We start from the raw sequence: 23,310 nt of genomic DNA, 5'->3' as shown, positions 1-23,310 counted from the left end.
GCCGAGAGAGGCAACTTTTCCAAGGGAAAAATGGAATGGCCATTCCTTCCTTCTTCCAGCTCTGGGGTCCACTTTTCTGAGGATCTCGGCGTATTTCAAGAATTGGGGTCCTAGCTCTGCAGATGGGGAAACCGAGGCACAAGGCGGCGGTGAGAATCGTCCTTGGACATCGCCTGGGTTCCCCAGTCTCGGCTCGGGCTTTTGGGGTACTCTTTTGCGGAGGTGAAGGGGCGGGCCGATGGGACCGGGGCAGCTGGAACTACAGCTCCCAGAGGGCTGTGGGCGCGGGAGGCGGGCCCGGGCCCCGAAGGTACGGCCGGACCGGCCAACCGGAGCCCGGAGGGCGGGGCCGCGGCCGGCCTCCGGCGCCGGGGGGCGGGGCCTGCCAGCGAGGCTGGCCGGGAGGGCGGCTCGTGGCCGGGTCAGTTGCGCTCCGGAGTCGGTGGGTCACATGGAGGCGCGGCGGAGCGGGCGCTGAGCCGAGCCGAGCGCGGCGAGCCGGGCCGGGCCATGGGTAAGCCGAGCGCCTCCTCCCGCGGGGCCCGGCCCGGCTTGGCCGAGGCCGCCGCCGGGCCTCCCCGGGCCGGGCCGGGCCGGGCCGGGCCGGGCCGGGGGAGAAAGTTTTCAGTCGGGAAAAGTTGGGCGGCACGGGGCTCTCGCGGTGCCGCTTCGGGGCCCGGCGGCCCAACGGCCGGGAGGGGCGCGCCCCGGCCCGCGCGCCCTGCGGGGGAGGGGCGGGGCGGGGCGCCCCGACTCCGGGCCGCCGCCCCCCGCGCCGCGCCGCCCCCCGCGCCGCGCTGCCCTACTTCTGGGCCGGCCGGTGAGCGCGGGGCAGGGCGCGGGGCGCGGGGCGCCCCTCCTCGGAAACAAAAGGGGACCGCGAGGAGCGGCGGCGCCGGGGCTTCCCGGACGCGGGGCTCGAAACTTTTCCCCGTCCGTGTGCGGGGGCCGCCCCGCGCCCCGCTTCCTGCCCCGGCCCGGCCCGGCCCCTCGCGGGCTGAGCTGACAGCTGTCAGCAGCGGCGCCTCCCCCCGCGCCCCGCGCCCCGCGCCCGGCACGCGCCCGGGGCCTGGCCTGGGGCCCGGGAGGAGCGCGCCCTGCCCGCGCCCCGCGCCCTGCCTGCGCCCGGCGCCCCGCGCCCCGCGCCCTGCCCGCGCCCTGCCCGCGCCCTGCCCGCGCCCCGCGCCCTGCCTGCGCCCGGCGCCCGGCGCCCCGCGCCCCGCACCCTGCCCCGCGCCCCGCACCCTGCCCCGCGCCCCGCGCCCCGCGCCCCGCGCCCCGCGCCCTGCCTGCGCCCGGCGCCCCGCGCCCCGCACCCTGCCCGCGCCCCGCGCCCTGCCCCGCGCCCCGCGCCCTGCCCGCGCCCCGCGCCCCGCGCCCCGAGGGAGGGAGGCAACAAAGCCGCGGAGCCCGGCCCGGGAGGGGCGCCCCACCCGCCCCGCTCCCCCTCCGCGTCCGGCCCGGCGCCGGCCTGGCACGGGCTGCGGCGCTTCTTTGTTTTCTTGTCCCGGCGCCAGAGTTTCCCCAGCGCGGGGCAGCGGGGGAGCGGGGGGCCGGGGGCCGGGGAGCGGGGGAGCGGGGGCCGGGGGAGCCGGGGAGCCGGGGGCCGGGGGAGCCGGGGGCCGGGGGAGCCGGGGGCCGGGGGTCGGGGGAGCCGGGGGCCGGGGGTCGGGGGAGCCGGGGGCCGGGGGAGCCGGGGGAGCCGGGGGCCGGGGGTCGGGGGAGCCGGGGGCCGGGGGAGCCGGGAGCCGGGAGCCGGGGGTTGGGGGAGCAGGGGAGCCGGGGGCCGGGGGTCGGGGAGCCGGGGGCCGGGGGCCGGGGGCCAGGGGCCGGGGGTCGCGGAGCCGGGAGCCGGGGGCTGCGGCCCGCGCGGGCGGCGGCGGAGCCGGGAACAGGTGCTTCCCCGCCCCGAGACGGCCCGAGCCGGGAAGGAGCGCCCGGGGCCAAAAGCCCGAGCCCCGGCCGCCCCGCCGCGGCCCGGGGGAGGGGAGGCCGGGAGGGCAGGGGGCCGGGAGCCCCGGGCCCTTAGCAAGCCATGTGGCCGCCCCTGCTCGCTCCCCACAGACACTCACACACACAGACACTTACAGACACACACACACACAAACACAGACAGACACAGAGACACACTTAGAGACACACACACAGACACAGACACTCAGACACACTTAGAGACACACACAGGCACACACATAGACAAACACAAAGACACAGACACTCAGACACACACAGACACAGACACTTAAGAGACACGCACACACATACATAGACAAACACCCAGACACAGAGACACACTTAGAGACACACACAGACACTTAGAGACACACATAGACAAACACAAAGACACAGACACTCAGACACACGCACACACAGACACACACGTGTACACACACACTCACAGACACACACGCACACACGGCCTGGCACTCTCCGACCCTCACTGCTGGCACCAGCCGGCTTTTCCCTTTTTAGGGAGTGTCGGGCATCGGGCTTTGCCCCCGGGGCACCCGCAGGCAGGCTGCCGCCCCGGAGCGAGCCCAGAGTCCGGAGCCGGAGAAGCCGCACCGACACCGCCAACCCCAAGCCCCTTCCCGCCCCACTGCGTGGCCTTGGCCGCAGTGGCCTCTCCCTCCTGGCCCTTGAGAGCCGGAGGAGGGGACTTCAAAGGCCTCTTACAGGTGGAGGATCCGGTCACCCTGGGGCCGCTGCAGAGGCCGGTGATGCGCTTTAAAGACGCCGGGCTCCGCTGTAGAGGGGGCGAGAGAGGTCAAGTTTGCCTGCGAAGGCTTGTGGAGGGCCTCCCCGGGCTGCCCGACGGCCCATCGTCCCGGGCAGTCCGGGAGGGGGACCCCTGCAGGCTTGTCAGGGAGCTACTAGCCTAAAGAATGGCTGTTGTAACTGAGGAGCAGGCCAAGAGGAACTAAAATCAACAGCCTCTGGGTGCCTGGGGGAGGAAGGGAAGTGGGGAGACGGCTGGTATTATTATTGTTATTTATTATCACCATTAATTTGTCATCACTGACTCAGGGTTCCTAGGGGCTGACTTTTCAAGAAAGGAAGCATCATTTCCTTCCTGTCTTCTAAAGGGGAAGAAAAACTGGGAGGGTCCATTAATTACAGATTAATTTATCTGCCATTTTAGAAAACCCCAAGTTTGCTCTCAAGTGAAAACCAAAAGTTTGTTTGATTCTAGGTAGAGCCTGGCTCTTATATTTCACAAGCTCATAGATTTAGAGCCAGGGAGGACCTCAGACATTGACTTATCCAGCCTTTTATTTTGGGGGGAAACTTGAGACTGACCAGAATGATGAAGAAACACTTGTCCGTGGTTGTCACATAAATGGTAAATTGAAAAACCCAAGATCATATTTGTATCTTCTAATTCCCAACCCATCACTCTTTCCAATATATCAGAGATAACTTTGTGCCTTGAACAGGTAACTTAACCTCTCTTGACCTCAGTTTCTTCTCCTGTAAAATAGACAATAATAATACTTTTACTTCCTTAAAATGGGCTTCTGTAAAAAGGACAATAATAATAATACTTATACTTCCTTAAAAGGTTGTTGTGAGTAAATCTCTATGTGAATCTTAAAAGTGATATAGAGATTCGAAAGTGTCTTTCAAAAAACAGTAGAAACATAAACTAGGGATCCAGACACCCGGGTCCAAGTTAAGGTTTTATCTCTTTGACCTTGGGAAGTTCAGTGGATGTGTCTTTATCAGTTTTCTTGGAGAACTTGTGAAAAATTAGGTAAATAGTGTATTTGAAAGTACAAAATGTTCTCACCTTCCTTCATTCCTGAATTACTTCCATCTTTACCTCTATCATGTCCTATTCTTTGTGACCCACTTTGAGGTTTGCTATTTCTTTCTCTAGCTCACTTTACAGATGAGGAAACTGAAGCAAACAGTGACTTGCCCAGGGTCACTCATCTAGTGTTAGGTCACATCTGAACAGGGAGGGGGCCTTCCTAACTCCAAGCTCTTCACTTTGTCCATTGGGTCACTTAACTTCCTTCAGAGGCTTAGCTCCTAAGCTACCTCCCACAGGATACCTTTCCTTATCCCCCAGGTTGTCAATGCTTTCCTCCCTGAAATGATCATGCTGTGTACTTATTTGTTTATATGTGTCCCTCTAACAGAATGCAAACTCCTAGAGATCAGAAACTGTTTTGTTTTTTCTTTGTATCCCTAGGGCCCAGTTAGCAATGAGCCATGCATGCACACAGTGGTACCTAGTAAGTGCTTATTTGATTCAACTGGATTATTAAAACTGGAAATGAGGTTTTTAAGACTCAGAAAAGAAGTTCCCCAGTGTTTATTTCTTACCTTCTCTTGTTTAGGTCATTGAAATCCTAGAATGTCAAAGTCTGAAGTCACCAGGGAAATCATGTAGTCCAACTCCTCATTTCACATCAAGAAACTGAGAGGCCAAGTGAATGGCTCAGAGTTAATAGTAAAAACCAGATTTTTCAAGGATCCATACTTCCTTTCCCATCCTAACCTGAGGATGCTTTTCAGCCTTCTCGGATTTCCTCATATTTCAACCTTAATTAAGTCTAAAGCCAAAAGGAGGCTGAGGTGCTAGATATTGGGACTAGTAGGCTCTTTCACCCTTTTCTGCTTGTCTGGACCAATAGCAGTCCTGGGCAAAATTATTAGTAGGTGAGTAGAGTCAATCCTATCCTCAGCTTTTGAAATCTAAGGCTTACCTGAGGAATAGTTCCTCAAATGCCCTCCCACAGCCTATCTTGAAGTTAGATTTGATCTCTTCTACCTCAGATTCCGCTTAACACTTTTTGGGTGGGATTTAGCCCTTGTACTTATTACATTCTAATATATATATATATATATACACATATATATATTATATTATGTATCCTATTTCCTTTATGACACAAAAACCTCTGAGGGCAAAATGTGTTTTATTTTATTTTTCTTTTCCAAGTATTTCTCACAGAACCTCATAAATAAGTTTTTTTATGAATGTATGATAATTTAATTGTATGACTCTCTCTTGATATGCTATGAGGCAATTCTCCCTCCTTCTCCTCCCTATGCCTTTCCACCCCCATTTCCTAATCAGCTGGGTGCATAGTGGATAGAGAGACTGTGCCAGGAATCAGGAGGACCTGAGTTCAAATGTGACCTCAGACCACTTACAAGCTGTATAACCCTGGGCAATTCATTTAATCTTTATCCACTTTAGTTTCCTTAAATGTAAAATGGGACTTAAAAACAGCATTAGGTTTAAATAATAATTAATATTATTATATTTCATTATTATAATTATCATGTATTATATAGGTTATAGAATAAGAATAATTAAAAATAAATAACACATTTAAATAATATTTGAAAAATATATAGTATGATGCCTGGCTAATTAATAAATGTTGATTTCCTTTCTTCTTTCTATCTAAGCTAGGATCTGTCCTTGGACAGTTTCATATTCTCCAAATCCCCTTTTCTATCCTTTCTCTTGCCATCCTTACACCCCATCTCCTTCAGCCTCTCCTCAAAAAAAAAAAGGTAACTCTGTTGTCTTTTCTAGGGTGATAACTGATGCAGGGAGGGAGGGGAAATAATCCACATAGCTATGTTAAGGTGATTTGCCTTTTATCAAGCGACTTCTGGAGAAAAGCCCTCTACTTCTTCCTAATGAACCTGTTACAAATAATGACAACTGTTCCAAAATAGAACAGTTTCTACTATAACTGCAGAGTTTCAAGTAGAAAGTGCATGAAAGCCATGAGTTGAACTTTGGGGACAAAGAAAAGAATTCCATTAGGAACTGTTATTCTTGGGGGTCCCTCCATTTTCTTTGACTACTATCTTTGAACCTCTGTGGTCTATATCTTAAACATTTCCTTCAGATCCAGTCATTGGCCCATCCCTAGGGGCCCTTTCCCTCCCCTTACCCCTATCATCTTCTTCCTGCTAGCCTAGAGAACTCAGAGGATTTAGGAAAAGTTCTTCTGCTTTCAAGACCAAGAACAACCTTGTTATGCCCCTCAAAATATACTGAATGGGTCGCCAGCTGGCCACTCCTTGGATATCTTGTGGATCCAGTTCTGGCTTGTTGTGCACACTAATGTTGCTCTTAGTTTAGACTCCCCTGGCTGACCTGAGGCTGGAGACTGCCCTTATTGAAACCTGGTTGGCTTGGGCTGCTGATGTGGCTGAGCTGATGTTTGTGGAGAAGTGAGAAGAATGATTAGAGGATATAGGCCCTATCAGTGACCACTCTGCACAAATGTGGGGGAGGAGGCCAGATTCTTGGAACCACTACATGGTGGGTGGGGGTGGCAGGGGGTTATTATTACTCTGGGAGGAATTCAGGCTCTGTCTGTTCTTACTGAAGGCTTTACATTCTTTGCATGAATGTGACTGTGTGGTAGTGTATGTGTGTGTGGTGGGGGATGGGAGGAAAGAGGAGAGGAGAGTTGGTGAGGGTGAAAGGAAATTAGATCCAGGGGAAGAGTAGGTATAGATGAGAAGTATTTTGATATCCCTTGTAACGCCTGACAGTTGAGGGTCTTGAGCTATTCCTACCTTTCCTCCGGTGTCTGCAAAGGTCATAGCTAGAAAGTCAAGGGAAAAGATTTCTGGCAGCTATAACCCTTTGTGGGCCAGACTAATTTTACCATGTCAGGGTAGTTTAGAGAGTATATATGGAACGAAGAGATTTCCCCCAGGTCCCCCCCTCCCGCCGTGCGCATGCGCACACACACACACACACACACACACACACAAACACAGACAAACATACCAGTCACATATATAGAGCATCTTTAGATGGAATATATTACTGAAACTAACTTCTTTAGGACTATGGTCTTAGAATCTTGGAATCAAATCCTTCAAATATTTGCATCAGAGAATCAGACACAAATCTGGTCTTGGAAAAGACCCCACATTCTCTTACCTATAAGATGGGGGGATCAAAATAAAATGTCCTCTAATGTCCCATTGAGCTGAAAATCTTTGGTCTCATGATCTCTGTGCTTTGAGTAAATTCAGCAAAGTGTCATTGATTATGCAGTAGAACCTTAGCCCTTGGTGGAGAGGGAGGAGAAGATGGAGGGGAAGGCTGATTACTAAGACTTGGTTTGGGCCCATTGAGGACTTTACTCAACTTTAAATTCCCATCTTATCTGACCTCTGACTTGCTCTGTATTCAACACAGTGCACTGCTCATAGTAGGTGCGTAAGAAATTGTATTATATTGTAATTTCTCTGTGCCTCAGTTTCCACACCTGGAAAATGAGGGAACTCTGGAGATTTTTGGAACCACATTTGTAAAAATCTTTTCTGTTCAGTTCAACATGTAGTTATCAAGTAAGACATTGTGGTAGGTGGTCAGGACAAAAAGATAAAACAAAAATGATTGTCCTCAAGGACCTCATGGGTTACATCATAAGTATCATTGTCTTTGTTCCCAGGATCTTGAAACACAATGATCTATAAAGTATGTAATTCTAGGCAGAGTAGAGCTTTTTCTCCCCCATCACGGTTGAGGAAATTGAGACACTAAGAGTAAGAATAAGAAGCTGGCGTCTAATATCACAAAGCATCAAATCAGTGGCCAGCAAGAGAACCAGTAACTGGACCCAGGGGAGAATTTTTTTCCTTCTATAACTCTGGGTGGTGCTGGGGGATTAGCTCTGCTCACAAACTTTAGGCAAGACTGACTACCTAGTCTAAGGCGGAAGCTAAGATGGGGGATCGGGAAGTGATGGGAAGAAAATGAGCAAAGAGTTCAGACAAACCCATAGGAACAGAATGCCAGAGGTGAAAAAGAAAACTTCCTATAAATTAAGAGTTGTCTTGAGCCCCAAGGCTGCTTTGGGGAGGTCATAAGCTTCTTATCACTTGCCATCTTCCAGCAGAAGGTGAATGAGGATCCTGTAGAGGGCATTTCTGTTCAGGTGATGAGCTAGATTAATTGACTTTTGAAGTCCTTTGGGGATTCTGAACTGAAACCCCTTCATTTTTACAGATGAAGAAACTGAGGCTCTGAGAGATCTAGTGATTGCATAAGATCACATGACTAGTGAACTACAACTTGTACCCAGAGCTACCCATTCCTCATCCACAGAACAACCTCTCATGACCAGTAAATCAGTAATGGAGAAATGGCAATGCATCCTTCGACCTGGGTAGGAGAGCTTGAATAGTGTTAGATGTTACTTGGCCCTATAGCCTGGAACTAAGGAAGATTTTTCTAAGTGAATTCATCTGCCATTCTGCAGCTGAAATCACATCACTATAAACTAGTGAACTCACTTCTGAGTGACAAGAATGTATCCCTGCATTGTTCTTCAATCAGATGGATTAGTAGATTCACAGAAGATAGGCCATTCGAATTGAAGGTTGCTTAAAGATCAATTCTAACCCCTTCATTTTACATATTAGATGGGGGCAGGGAGAGGCTGAGAGATAGGAAGTAATTTGTCTAATTAGTGATAGTACCTTTAAGAAGTAGCATGAGGCATGTCATACCCATGGGTAACAGATGGGAGAGGCTACAGACTGAGTCCCAGTTTAATTCAGCAGTGGCTGCTTGGGAGAAAAGAGGCAGAGGACATTATGGGTATGTGGGAAAGAGCAGAAGCAAAGGAGTGACCAACAAGAGATCCAGAAGCCACACATGGAAGTCCCCAGGAGTCCATCAATAGGTATGCAAGGGACCCAGAGCTTCAGAAGTTTTCTTGCTTCATTTCACAAGGAGACATTGAGGAATGGAGCAAAAATGTGATTTGGTTGAAAGTAACCTCCAAGTTCAGAATTCAGAAGCCAGGAGGGTTGACACTTGATTGGGAAGACAGAAGTCTTATATGGCTCAGGACCTCAGTTTTCCTTTCCCTCTTGAGCATCAGTACACACTTTCCCTCCAAGTTTATTTTGGCATTTCCTCTAGATTTTGCATATGTGATTTTTTTAAATGGTAATAACAATTATAGTTATAGCAATAATTTAAAAATTATGGGCTGAGGGAGAGAGGAAGCTCTTCTATAATTCCACCATTCCATGAATCTGAGCAGATACCCAATGTTCTCACCACATGATGATTTTCCCTAAAGGATTTACCTCTTCCCTAGTATAACATGAAGTTAGGGGAAATTTAGGAAATTTCACAGGGATCAGGAGATTCGGTGACAAGGAGTTCCCCAAATTGGGGTAATTTAGGGATATAAGTGACAGAAAGGACTAATGGAAAAAAGAAAGGAGATCTGGATGGTTCCGTAGAGTCAGGAAGACCAGAGTTCAAATTTGACCTCAGCAAATTAATCGCGTAATTCTGCACTCACTTTCCTTGTCTGTAAAAAAGGGAGTAATAGTTACACTTAATTCATAGAATTGTTTTAAGGATCAAATGAGATAATGTAGGCTGTAACACAGTTGTAATAGTTCTTTATTATTAGCTACTAGTCCCAGCTTTGCTATCAAGTTACTGTGTGACCTTGGGTAAGTCACCTATTTATGGCAGTAATTATATTTCTTCAGTGGTAGCATCCTTACATTTATACAATTCCTGGCCTAGATAAACTCTTCAAACCTGTTTATTCCTTTGTAAAATGAGGCTACTAAAACTATCCTACCTATCTCAGGCTTATCAATAAGGCCAAATGTGATAGAAGATGTGATAAAGCTTTGAAAAAGTTAATTGAGCTGTACAAATCTGTTTAAGCAGATCTTAGTGTTGCTGTTCAGTGGCACCATGAAGTGCTGGGCCTGGAGTCAGAAGGACCAGGCTCAAATATGGTATCAGGTACTTTCTAACATTTGACCCTGGGCAAGTCACTGGACTACTGTCTGCCTCAATTCCCTCAACTGTAAAATGGGGCTAAAAATAGCACCCATGACCCAGGCTTTTGAGAATCAAATGAAATGGTTTTTGTAAAACAAGAAATGCTTGTTAAAATGGTGAGGATTTGATATTTCCATAACACTTTGCACAATGCCTTACAAATAACTCATTTGCGCCTCATGAGAGATGTGTAGGGATAAATATTCCAAATATTAGCATTCCCATTTTCTGGATGAAGAAACTGAGGGTCAGAGAGCTTTAGAGCTTGTTTGTGGTCACATAACTTATGACTGTCAGAGGAAGCAATTGAACTCAGATCTTAGACTCTCAAGTCTAGCATGATAGTCACTGTACCATGCTTTCTGAACACAGGGATAGGACATTTCTGGGAGGCTCAATCAACTCTGTTTGACTGGCCCCATGGGACGGTCTCCTGTTCTGAGCTCTGCCCAAATTGTAACCCCCTCATGCCCTCCAGCCGGGAACCAGTCACTAAAGGAGCTGCTGGAATGGGGACTTCCCCTCATTCTGCTCCCTACCCCTAGTTACTGATGCTCTGCCTTTGGGGGTGGTTTGAGGTTTTGGTCCCTTCACTTGCTGCCCATTCAAACCAACTCAAGCAGCCTGTTAGTTTTTCCCAGGACTTAAGTAGTCTACTTTCCAACTCCTTGCCTTTGCATAATTGGTTTTTTTCATCTAGGATGCACTGCCTTCTCATCTCTGACTTAGATCACCCCACACTTTCTTTAAAGCAGAGCAAGGTGCTATTTCCTAGATGACAGTTCTCCTGACTCCCAAGTTATTAACCGTCTGTCCCCACTGATATTACCTTGTATTAATTTATAAAATCTTTGTATTCACTTATTGTCTACAAGTAAGCGGCTATGACAACCTCCAACCTTCCTTGTCTTTGCCTTTCCCTTTAACAGAACATAAGTTCCTTGAGGGCAGGGACTTTGATGGTTTTGTTTTTCCCTCTGTAGCTTTGGGCCTAGTAGCCACATAATAAATGTTTCTTGAATGTAATTAAATCATAGACATGGTCTTTGGGGAAAGGAAGGTTGAGATGGAAGATTTGAAGAAGAGAAGAGAAGGAGATTATGGCTTTCCATTTGGGGAGGGTTTAATTTAGAGGAACAGTTGGATTTCAAGTATAGAGAAAGAATGAGAGCTTATGCCTGGAAGGCATGGTATATTCTATAGATGTATGCTTTGGGAATTGCATAACATGATGACTCAGTGGGGAGCAGCCAGCTTCCTCCTCTGTTCCCATCTTTTCTCTGGGGTCCTCCAGAACACCATCCCCTTATCCCTGCCTCACCTCTGCTTCATTTCATGCTTCTCTTTGCAGCACCCCCTCTCAAAGGGAAGAGAAAACGGTCAGAGGGCAGTGACCCCCTGGACCAGCCAGCATCACCCAAGCCTGACAGTGAGGAAAGCCAGAGTTCCACAGAGCCTGTGGTAAGTTGGGGCCATGCTAGGATTGTTGGAAGGTTTCTCTCCAGGATCCCCCCTACCCCGCTTCTCTGACTCTTGCATTGGAATTTTCACAGCTCAGATTCTTGCAGTTGTCCTCAGATCTAGCCTTTGGTCCTTGAAGACTTTCTTTCATTCCCTAATTCCCATCCCCTACTTCCCAGATGGCCTAGTAAACTTGGAGAGTTCCACAAAGAAAAAAAAAAGGAAACTGGAGACTCATGGAGAAGGTCTTCCACTTCTGTGACTGCCCTGGGTGAGGGCAGAAGGATCAGTCCCATCTGGGGGTCCATTTTACTTGGTGCCTTTCAGAAGTAGGAACAGATCAGAGGACAAGCTAGTCTCTCTGCAGCTGACTTCAGCCCATAGTGCTACTGCCCAGGGACATCTCTGGAAGATCTCTTCCATCCAGCCAGCCCTATCCAGCTGCAGCTCCAATTTCTCTCTATGGGATCGCCTGGATTCTTTCTGCATCAAGACCAGAGTGGAGGAGGCACTTGCTCCCTAAGCAGGAGTGCACATATCCAGGGCCTCTCTGAAGCAGGACCATAGCTGAGCCTTGGGAGAAGAATGGCCAGCTCCCTGAGTTCCTGGATCTAGCCAGGGCGCTGGTTGCTCAAGAGCCAGGCAGAAGCAGGGCAGTGATAACCGACATCAGCAGTAATATCCCCTCAGGGAAAGGAAACTGAAAGTCCTTGCAAGTCTGATAGAAATGTGTCAGCAGAAACCCAGAAATGAAGTTTGCCTCCAGGAAGTCATCAGGGCTGGCCTAGCCAGTCAGGAGGGTTGGCCACAGCCAAGGCTTACATAGCCAGGGGAGGTGTCAGCTGGGTGTAAGGACTAGGGTGCAGTAAAGACGGTGAATGTGTTGTGGCCTTCCTGTCTGTGATAGACTGTATGGATCTCCACTGGCCCTGGCCCCATGTTGATGTAATCTGGGCCTGACCCTTCCCATCCTCTCTTTACAAAATGACCCTACAAGTGGAGAAGACTCACAGCAGCAAACTCAAGATGGAACCTCTGGCATTCCCTGGGGTCTGCTGAACAAAGCTTCTGTCTGGCACAGAGGCTCCAAAGTAGTCCACTGTTTTACTCCTCTCCAAGTGCAGAACTAGAGCGCCTCAGCCAAATTGTCTCAATGGTCCATGGGAATGATGGGTGCCACAGCAAGGCTGTGTGTGCATCCTCCTCAGTTCCCACTCTTAGCTAGATAGAGCAATGTGTTTGCCAACCACGTAATCCATCTTTCATAGGCAGCAAGGTTCCCCATGGGATTTCCCTCAGCCAGAATGTTTTCTTTCTTCCTTGCCTGGACCATGCCACAGGGTTAGCATCTCCAAAGAAGCTTTTGGATATGTCCCTCTAGTTTTCTTCCATACTATGGTGATATCAAAATATTTGGTTTTTAATGCCTGATCCCTGGCCTTCCTAGCCTAGAAATGGGAATCTCAGCAAAGCACATCTTTATCTCTCACTTATGTTCCTAAAATATAAGGAGAGTCTGTTGAGGATTTCCTCCATTGAACAGATCTCTGGAGGTCACAAAATCTTTTAGTTGTCCATTTATCTCCCTGCCTAGAGATAGAGGGAAAACTAGCAGCTTCTCACCCAAGACCACAAACAGAAAGGAAATATTAAAGTCAATCTCTTCTCCTTTGTGCCACCCTCCCCCATGATCTACTGAACTTGGGGCTCTGCCTGGCAGGCTTCCATTGGAGGACAAGTCACTCCATCCCGACACCTCCTGTTCTTTCTCCAGGAGTCCCCAGAAGCAGGCGGGGAGCGGGAGCAGGAGCAGGCCTTCCTGGTCAGCCTCTACAAGTTCATGAAGGAGCGACACACGCCTATCGAGAGGGTGCCCCACCTTGGCTTCAAGCAGAGTGCGTCCCTGGGCCAGAAGGGGAGGGAGGGGAGCTGTGGGAAATCCCTGGGGTGGGGGAACTCCTGGGCAACAGACAAGCTCAAAGACCTGGGCACACTCAAACCCCCTGAGCCAGGTAGGGACTGACTCTGAACTGGGTCCCTTCTCTGACTTCCAATACCTGTTTTTGGGGGTGATGGGAAAGGGCCGAAGAATACCCCTCCTTCCCCCATCAAGACTCTGACCCCTTGGGCATATCCCTCTGTTCTGTCCAGTTAACCTGTGGAAGATCTACAAGGCTGTGGAGAAACTTGGAGCCTATGAGTTGGTAAGGAAGGAGCCTTCCTGGGTGGGTCTCCTTGCAGATCTTTCCATTCCCCATTCCCAACAACAAAAATATATCTTAGAGCTCTGTTGGGTGGGGAGGGGAAGGAAGATATGGAACTTGTTGCTAGCTTTGCTTTCAACCCGGATTTTTCCAGAAAAATCACAATGGACTTTCCTGCTGGCACATGGGAATGGGGAGAAAGGGAAGTTGAGATGAAAGGAGCAACTGGGGAAGGAAATATTTCCCTATTTCCTGGGGAGTGGGAAGGATGACTCAAATGGCTCCATTTTTACCCAGGATTGGGGCAGGGGGAGAAACAGTCTTCAGCAGGCAGTTTTGTAGAACCTGAATCCTCATTCTGTTCAACCTGAGGGGGCCAGGGCATGCTGGGGAGGCAACAGCTTGACTTCTCCACTGATACTTTGCTGGCCAAAGCAGCTTTTTCCTCCATTCCCCCATCTGTTCCTTCTCTTCCCATACCCAAGAAAGTTGCTTGTGTCAGCACTGGGGTTAGCTCCTATGAGAGGGGAGCATGGACTGGCTAGGGCTCCAGTTAACGCTCTTCTGCTGGAGAGGGAAGCTGCAATTTCAGCAATTTTTCCATTAAAACTGAGTGAACAAAATCCATCTTGCCTTTGACCTGTGCTTGGACAGGCAGGCAAAAGCCTGTAAGGAGCTCTTGTAATGAGCCTTTGCCCATGGCTTGGGCCCTCACCACCCTCTGTTTCTCAGCCTCTCTAATCTTTTTCTGGCTCCTTGGCTAGAGGCAGATGGAAGAAGGGGTCTGATTTGTTGCAAATCCCAAAGAGATCAACCTCAAAGCTCATCCCAGCTCTTGTCCACCAATGGCTAAGGAGAGTTCCCATAACTCTGGTGGCTGCCTGCCTTCCCATTAAAGAGCATTGTCTTCTATGGGTCCCCTTCACTCCCTTCCCCTTGTTTCAGGTGACTGGGCGCCGTCTCTGGAAAAACGTCTATGATGAATTGGGCGGAAGCCCTGGCAGTACCAGTGCAGCTACCTGTACTCGCCGGCACTATGAGAGGTATGTATAGCCTCAATGGCCAAGAATTGGTGCTCTCGAAATAACTAAGCCCCAACCCCTGATATGCTGGTCTCTGGCTGGGGAAATTTATCATTCAAAAATAATAGAGATTCTGAGCTTAGGAATGCTCACAGAAGGGCCTTCTTCGAATCACCTTTAATGAAGAAAGGGGTTTTAAGAGACATTTAAGACACAGTATTTTTGTTTTTAGCAAAGCACTCTTGGTTGGAATGCCATTCTACCAAAGCCTCTTAGACAACCAATTCAGTTCTCCAAATATTTATGAAGTAACTCCTGTGGGTTTAACATCAAACATAAATCCCCAAGATTTCTTGAACTCACTATATTAAAGTCATTGTGCTATATGAGAGAGGTCACTTGCTCCTAAGATCTAAGATTTATATCTAGCACTTAACTGGTACCAAGCACTTGCTAATCCTTTTCACATATGATAATATTCTTAACAACCTTGTGAGATGAGCTGTGCAGATATCTCCATCCACTCTCTGTTTCTGTCCAACTGATCTGCTAGTCCTCACATCTGGATGTACTTCCTCCTCCTGTGTACCTCATGGAATCCCTAGCTCCTTTCAGAGTATAAGGTCAGGGCCAGCTTCTGCATATGGCTACCTCCTGATCCCCTCCAGGTCAGCATTTGACTCACTGAGTCATTGCGGTGTTTGCTTGCTTTTGGAGAGCCATCCCTGCTCTAACAAAAGTCACAGGGCCCTGGAATATTGAAGCATCTGCAGGGTAATGCGCTGCATTCTTAGCACCTACACAGAGCTACCCTTGAGGGGCAGTCAGGTGAGGGCGATGAGACCTAAAGATCCAGTTCCACATCTATGTAATAATTGCAAAGCTCCATGCTAGACATCAGGAATTCACATTCTCCTGCTTTCAAGGAGGTTTACAATCTAGTGAAAGAAAGAAGAGGTAGGAGGGGTCAGAGAAATTAGAGTACAATGGAAAATCTGAGGAAGAAGTAATCATTTTTATCTGGGAGGGTCAGGGAAGGCTTCATGATACTTGAACTTTGAAGGAAGTGAGGGATTATTGGATTAGATATTTTTAAGCTTCCTTCCAGCCCCCCACCCCCATCCTCCCCTCCCACAACTAATATTTTATATTCAAATGGATTAGGGGAGGAGAGAGGAGTAGTGAGAAATGGAAAGGTGCAAGAGAAAACATTACCTCATTACCTGTCAAATGAGCAGTTGAAGAATATCCTCCAGGAGTTCAAAGGGGAGAGAAATCATTCTGAATCAGCTAGGTGACCTTGGATTAAGAAAGACACGAGTTCATATCCTCACCTGAGTTCAGGCACTTTAGTCTTATGACTCTGGGGCCCTCTGCCTCAGTTTCCTCATCTATAAAATAGAAAAAGAGCATTTACTTCTCAAGGTGGTTATGAGTATCTAATAAAATATTTGTCACGTGCTGCATAAATGCTATTTTTGCTTGGAACTAAGGCAGAGGAGGCTTCATGGAAGAGGCAGGCCTGAAGCTTAAGCTCTCTGGAAGAATTTGGAAGAATTTCTAATTCTAATGGGAAATAAGATTTGCAGACAAGATAAAGGAGTCTGAGAATTTAGGAGAAGGAGATAGGAGGAGGGTGGTGCTTGACTACTCTTGCTTTTTGACAATACATATTTATCTGTTCCCCCCCCCCCTTTTCAACTCCAGGCTGGTCCTTCCCTATGTAAGACACTTGAAGGGAGAAGATGACAAGCCATTGCCCCCCACCAAACCTCGAAAACAATACAAAGTCTCCAAGGAGCCCAAAGGGGATGAAGCTGTAGTAGAGAAGCCAAAGAAAACCAAGGAGGAAAGGAGTGGGGGCCAGGTGAGAGCTGGTGCTGGGCTCAGGACCCATGAAAAGTCCCTTTGTCATTTTTTGCTTTGCCACTCATTCTTCCCTTCCTTACCACACTTCCTGACTGATCTAGACTAGGGGCACCTTTGACCTTCTTTACTGTAGAGTGAACTCCAGTGGTGAGAGGCCTAGGGCTCACATCCACTGCCATCTACTTGTAGGGCATGCCTTCTCTTGCCATTACCTCTGAGAGCATATCATTCTAGTGGGAAGGCTTTTGGAGGGCTGTGGGCTTCTTCTTCAACACTAACTACTGGTTTGTTTTGTTTCCAGATCATAACTGATAAAACAAAACCAGAAACAACCTCTTCAACTCGGCTTCCAGGTCAGGAGGAGCCAGAGAGTAGCACCAGGCCCCCTGGTCCTTCCCTAGGGATGACAACTCTGTCCTTCCCTGGAGGACCAGAGGCAGCTGGGGGTTGTGCTGAGGCTTACAAACGCCTCCTCTCTAGCTTCTACTGCAAAGGAACCCATGGCATCATGTCCCCATTGGCCAAGAAGAAGCTCCTGGCCCAGGTAAGCAAGGCTGGAGCCTTGCAATGCCATGATGAGGCCTGCGACCACAGGCTGAGTGGTTCAGAAGGGGGTCCAACACGACCCTCAGTCATCTATCCAACAGAAGGGCCAAAGAGTCCAGGCCTTCAAGAGGAAAGCTCCCGAGAACCTCCTTGCTTGCTCCATCGTCTGGCTAACCCTGAAGAACCCTTGAAAACAGATCACAGTCCCAAGGAAGACATTCAACCAGGGGGGGATGACAGGGGCCCAGCTCAGCCCCATCTTTCAACTCCAATCTTCACTGGCTGCTTCCATGCTTACCCTGCAGAGGTGCTGAAACCAGTGAGCCGGCATCCACATGACTTCTTTCCCAGTTCTAAGGATGAGGCTGAAGCTGGCTCCCCCTTTAGGCCCCTCGGGAAAGAAGGGGGGAAGCTTGAGAACCAGCCACAGCTCTTGTGGGGTGGAGATGCCAGCCACCCCTCTGCATTCCACAAAGGTGGGGCAGGGAAGAACAGCCCTTACCCCAGGCCCAAAGCCTGCTGGGTGCCCCCTATGGCTAAAGCCACCCCTAAGGGGCCTTCAACACCTCCCACTTTCCCCAGCAGCCCAAGCCCTGGCTCTGGCTCTCGCAGTAAGCGGAGCTTAGAGGAAGAAAGTTTTGCTCTTGGCAAAAAGCTGAGGGCTGTGTCTCCCTTCCTTAAGGAGGTAGAACCCAAAGACTCTGGAGTAAAGCCTCCTGGGCCCAACCTGGGCTATCCACACCTCTTGGGCCCAACCCTTGGGCCTCCACCCCAGGAGGCCTACAAGGGGACCATGGTGCGTTTCCCCCTAAACTTTGCCAATATGTCAGATCCTTTGAAAGGTCAAACCTCACTCCCCTTTAGTCCTTTGGTCATCCCTGCTTTCCCCGCTCACTTTCTCACCACTTCCCCCCCTTCCCCAATGGCCGCGGGTCTGGTGCACTACCCTCCCACATCCTTTGACGGGTCTCTCCGCCACAGACTATACTCAGTCTCCACGTGGCACATGCAGCCAACATACCAAGCCCCTCACCTCTCCTCCTTCCATCTCAACACCAAGCTGTAGGTAGGGCCTTGTGCATGAAACAGGCTTTTTCTTTTTCTTTCTTTTCATACTGTTGAGCATCTGAGCACTCCCAGATATAGGCTGGGCCTCCAGGCACTTACTAGGCTGCTGGCCAGGGGCAGCTGGGCTGCACTTCACTCCAAAAAGATATCTCCATCCCATGAGAAGTCTGTATAAGAGGTGGACTCTTAAAAACTATGGGTGTATTCTCTAAGAGGACTTGTGAGGCAATCAGCCCCAAGCCAGAACAAAGGAGCTGTGATAAGAGCCTGCACACAGCAATGCAGACCAGGTGGATCTTACCCATTTCTGCATCAAGTGGCTTCTTAGTGTGATGACAATCAGGGACAATAGAAACAATACTTTTTGAGTTTCTCTTTGTCATCATGTCCATCGTGACACTCTCTGAGGTGTTGAACAAGAAGGTTCTGAGGGATTCTGGAATTTCACTGGCAAGAGGGGCCATTGGCTTGAGTCATCTGGATTAAAGCAATATAAAACCTAATAAAAACACCTCTGCTTGCTCTCAGTTTCCATGGAGCCAGGGACCATGTGCTTTGGTGGTGATTTCTTGCTGGGTCAGCCAAGAGGGTTCCCTTCCAAGGGGGTTGAACACACTCAACACTTCCTGCCACTTTGGAAAAACTGTTTGTCTAACCTGCACAGTTATGGTCGGTTCAAACAAAAGCTTAGACTTATTGGGAAAAGGAGAGAATAACTCCTTTCAACAGTGTCAGTGGGTAACCAACTTTACTCCTGGGCTGGTACATTGGGCATTCCCAAGCCAGAGCCTTTGAGGCCTTTTGGTGAAGAGCAGAGAGTCAAAGTTGGTCTGTACTGGATATTAGAAGAGAGATTTATAGACTCCTCTTGAACAAGTTTATAGAAGCTGAGTGGTCAGGCACAGAAAATCCCCTTGAAGGAAGTAAAGTATCAGACAAATGTCAGCTGTTATCATCACTCCTTGTATCTCAGCCAGGCATCTGACAATCTCCCATGCAGCCCTAGTGGAAATGGTGGGGAGGTAGTTTTGGAACTGCTTGATTACAGATCCTGGAAATCAAGGATTTCAATAAAGGATTGTTGGGTTTGATTCCATGCATGTGACTTTGGGCAAACTCCCTTCTCTGAATCTGTTTATCTAAAATGAAAAGTTTAGACGATCCCTAACATAAAAATCTACAAGATTGGACTCATAGGTCAGTGTAAACATTAAAAAATCAGTGACTTGGATAAAGCTATAGATAGAATTATTATCAAATATGCAGGAGGTCTAATAATTGAAATGTTGGATAAGATCAAGATCCACATAAAGTAAATATGAAATTTAGGGACAAATGGAAAGTTCTGTACTTCAAGGGGCAGCTAGGTGGTGCAGTGGATAGAGTACTGGCCCTGGAGTCAGGAGTACCTGAGTTCAAATCCGGCCTCAGACACTTGATAATTACCTAGCTGTGTGGCCTTGGGCAAGCCACTTAACCCCATTTGCCTTGCAAAAAAACAAAAAAAATAGCACAAATGCTAGATGATGAAGGAGATGGTGCTAGATAACTTTGTGAAAAGAACTTGGAAGTTTAAATGAAATGACAAGCTCAGGAGGTGTCTGTTATGGGTTATGGCATCAAAATACCAATGTAATCAATGCAATACCAATCCATTAATACAATCATGACCCTGCAGCACTGAAAGGGACCTCATGTGAATGGAAATCCTATGTACTTTGTTCTTGGCAAGATCCTTCTAAACACCTTGAAGAAGTATTGTAAAGTCTCGTTTAGCTGTTTTCCAGTCATGTCTTTGTAGCTTATTTGGGATTTTCTTGCCAGAGATGCTGTAGTGGTCTGCATTTCCTATTCCATCTCATTTTACAGATGAGGAAACTGAGGCAAGCGGGATTAAGTGACTTGTCCAGGGTCTTATAGCTAATAAGTATCTAAGGCTTATATTTGAACTTGGGAAGATGCATCTTCCTGATTCTAGGCCCAGTGCTTTTATCTACTGCACCACCTAACTGCCCTAATAGCAAGAGCTACACTCAAATCCTGTGCTTAAAACTTCAACCCTGTGTGACCTTGGACAAGCTCCTTTACCTCTCTAGTTCAGTTTCCTCATTTGTGAGAACAGAGGTTGGAGTAGATAACTTCTAAAGTCCCTTTCAGCTCTCAGTCTTTGATCTACTGAATCTCCAATCAGCAAAAACTTACTACCTCCCAAAGGAACCCATTCCACTTTTAGACAGTTCTAATAGTTAAATTTGCTTTCCTCTTCTTGAGCCAAAAATCTACCTCCTTTTAACTTCTGCTCATTACTCCTGATTTTGCCCTGTCGGGCCAAGTTAAAAAAAAAGTCTCTTCTGTATGATCAGCCTTTCAAATTCTTGCAAACTGTCTTAAGCCATTACAATGTTCTTAGTTTAAGAAGACTCAGTTCCTTCAATGGATCCTCAGAAGCAAATGGTTTTGAATCCCTTTGCCATCCTATTGTCCTCCTCTGTACATTTTCTAATTTATCAGTGTTTTTCACCTGATAATCAGACTAAGATAGAGGTACAGAGGGATAAGAATCCCCACAAATCTGGAAACCATGTTAGTGAAACATTGAATTATCTGGGCTATCATGTCATATTCTTGGCCAATGACATGGTGAAACCAGCTTGTACTAGTTCAAGAGAGCTGATTTTTTCATTTTCAGTATTAAAGTTGCGATTAAATTTTCATCTTGAATTAATGTTTTTCTATTTTCTACACTAAAGAAAATGAGGGGAACATGTTAATAATGCAGATTAAACTATGTCATATGTATGGATTTTCCCCCCGAAAGCTGGTTGTTAAACATTTACCAGCATACCCTGTTTTAATTCATTGAACTTTCAGTCTACTGAAACCTCAAGGTCTTTTCTACATTCATGGTTGTCAAGCTGTCCTTCCCTCAACATTTTTATGTATGTGGTTGACTTTGCATTTCTCTCCTATATATTTCATCTTAGTGGACAGAGTCTATTGTTCTAATGTGATCTTAGGCTTTATGATTGAATGTCAAGAAACACATAGAGACTTGCTGTCTTTTGCCTAGTCAGAACATATCTAGGGTCCTACTTTCCTTTTGAGTCACCACATTTTAGGAAAGATGCTAACAACCTAGAAGAAGGTGAAGGGATCAATATCATGCCATGCATGAACCAGATGAAGGAATTGGGGGAGGTAGACTGTAACTTTTGACAACTTTTCAGATGATCATATGGGATATCAGGGATATAAGATGGAATAAGGATTAGACTTGTTCTGCTTGGTTCCAGAGAGTAGAATGATAGCATGGATAGAAATCAGAGAAGATCCTGACTAGAAATGATTTGAGTTTAAAAATGAAATGGGTTGCCTGGGAAGCCTGCTATAATTGGAAGTCTTCAAGCAGAGGCTTGGTTGGTTACTTTTTGAAGAGTGGGGAATTACAGAAGGAACTGCTGATTAAATATACTTAATACTTTCCATTGTTCACCTGGTTGTGAGGACAGTGCTTTGAAAACCACAAAGCTCTATAGAAGAATAAGTTGCTATTATTGTTTACATATAGTGCAGATTAAATCAATGTTTCTCAACTATTTGTCTACAAAGTAACCACTGATTTATGGCAAATAGTTGCTTCTGTAAGATAATACCATGGAACCTCCTTAAAAGCTTTACACCTTAAAAACTGACTCCCCAGTTCACTGTAGTTAGAGAAAGGCCAGACACATCATCTAGTCACCTTTTCTACTGGCTCCTTCCTGGCTTACACCCAATAAACTGATAAAAACTTTTGGAGTAACACAGCTTTTAGTAGAAAGTTCTGCTAATTTCCAGCCCAAAGTTTAGGTTGAGAAATGCTACTTAATATGACCTTGAAGTCTCTTACAGCTTTATGATCCCATCATTTGTTCAGCCACCTCTGGTCCTGCTGACCTTTCAGTTGTCCCTAGCCCAAATCACACTATACAAATATTCTTCTTGAAAGCTAAGTACCTGATTCTCCCAATCCACACCACTTACCCCAAAGCCCACTTTGTTATGTTGTGCCCTTGATGTTTCATATCTTCCTCCTTTGGAAGTTTCTTCAACTATAAAAGGGGTTCTTAACCTGGAGTTTATGAACTTAAAAATAGTATTTCAAGATAATTGTTTCCCCCATTCTATATATTATACATTTAAAAAAATTCTGAGAAAGAAGTCCATAGGTGTCACCAGATTGTACAAAAGGTCCTAAAACAAAAAATATTAAGGATACCTGAACTAAATGATCTCAAAGATCCCTTACAGTTTTAAGATTCTCTATGACCACACACGCACACACACACACACATACACACATATATACATGCACAGTCCACCACATTTACCATAGTAGCTTTTCTGAGAAGGGAAGGACACTGCCCCGTTGTTCTGCTCTTTCAGCATTTTCCTGGAAAGGCTGAACCACTGTCAGTTATCCCAAAGAGGCTGCCTCCGATGTGCGACAGAAGGCCGGGGGCTCCCTGGCTGAAGGCTGGGCCTGGTAACCCCCTTTTCCCAGCCTGGAGAGGATGTAGCCCTTGAGCTGTGGGGGAGGGCAGCACTTTCTCTCAGACTCTCCACTTGAGTGCTAACATGTCAAGAAGACATTCATTCTTCCTAGGTCTCCTGAAATCCCATGTTTTCAACAAAATACAATTTAAAAGGCTCAGACTTGCTCATGGTTTCCATACTTAAGGTCAGTCAGTTGATCAGGCACCAAGCTTGCCTCCTCTGTGTCAGGCCTGATGCTAAGAGCTTCAGACGCAAGGCAAAAATACCAATCCCTAGACTTGTCCATTCCAGTAGGACCCTGATATGGGGCCATATCAGACCATAACCCATGCCACCTCCTGGGGATGTAAGACCTGAGTTCAGAGAAGTTAGGAATAACCAGGCAACCAGAAAGGCTCAAATGTTAGCTCCAAAACTCTTTTTCCCTTGTGTTTATTTTTCCGGTAACCTCCACCTTTCAGGGCAGCTAGATGGAAGATTTACCTGTGTCTAAACATCACTTAGACCTTCAATCAAAAGCAGATCTGGCATTAGAATGAGAGAAACTGGGCAGGGAGGAAGGAAGACTTTTCCTCCTCTGCGCATAGCTAGTTTCAGACACTAGCAGTGTGACCCTGGGCAAATCACTTAACCCTGTTTGCCTCAATTTCCTCATCTATAAAATGAGCTGGAAAAGGAAATGGCAAACTGTGCCATTTGGGGTGACCCATTGGGATCACCAAGAGTGGGACATGACTGAACAACAATTTCCTCCATTTTTATATGTAGAGGTCCTGGTTTCTTGGGT

At 47.7% G+C, this 23,310-nt stretch overlaps 1 protein-coding gene across 3 annotated transcripts; it reads left to right on the top strand.

The window, feature by feature from the left end:
• Positions 1-324: 324 nt before the first annotated feature.
• On the top strand, positions 325-23,081 carry ARID5A (AT-rich interaction domain 5A). Of its 3 annotated transcripts, XM_074209218.1 has the most exons (7): positions 325-514; positions 11,169-11,278; positions 13,053-13,173; positions 13,430-13,482; positions 14,428-14,525; positions 16,212-16,371; positions 16,675-23,078. In XM_074209218.1, the coding sequence occupies exons 1-7, from the start codon at positions 511-513 to the stop codon at positions 17,983-17,985; spliced, it is 1,857 nt and encodes a 618-aa protein (XP_074065319.1). In that variant the 5' UTR covers positions 325-510; the 3' UTR covers positions 17,986-23,078. The 3 variants fall into 3 exon arrangements, with proteins under 3 accessions (XP_074065319.1, XP_074065320.1, XP_074065318.1); XM_074209217.1 differs by lacking the exon at positions 325-514 and having other exon boundaries at positions 6,313-11,278; XM_074209219.1 differs by lacking the exons at positions 325-514; positions 13,053-13,173; positions 13,430-13,482 and having other exon boundaries at positions 6,312-11,278; positions 16,675-23,081.
• Positions 23,082-23,310: the final 229 nt, after the last annotated feature.

The sequence above is a fragment of the Macrotis lagotis genome, chromosome 1 (assembly GCF_037893015.1).
Source record: "Macrotis lagotis isolate mMagLag1 chromosome 1, bilby.v1.9.chrom.fasta, whole genome shotgun sequence".
NCBI classification, from domain to species: Eukaryota; Metazoa; Chordata; class Mammalia; order Peramelemorphia; family Peramelidae; genus Macrotis; species Macrotis lagotis.
The sequence above is the reverse complement of the archived record's forward strand: the minus strand, read 5'-3'. Positions and strand labels throughout refer to the sequence as shown.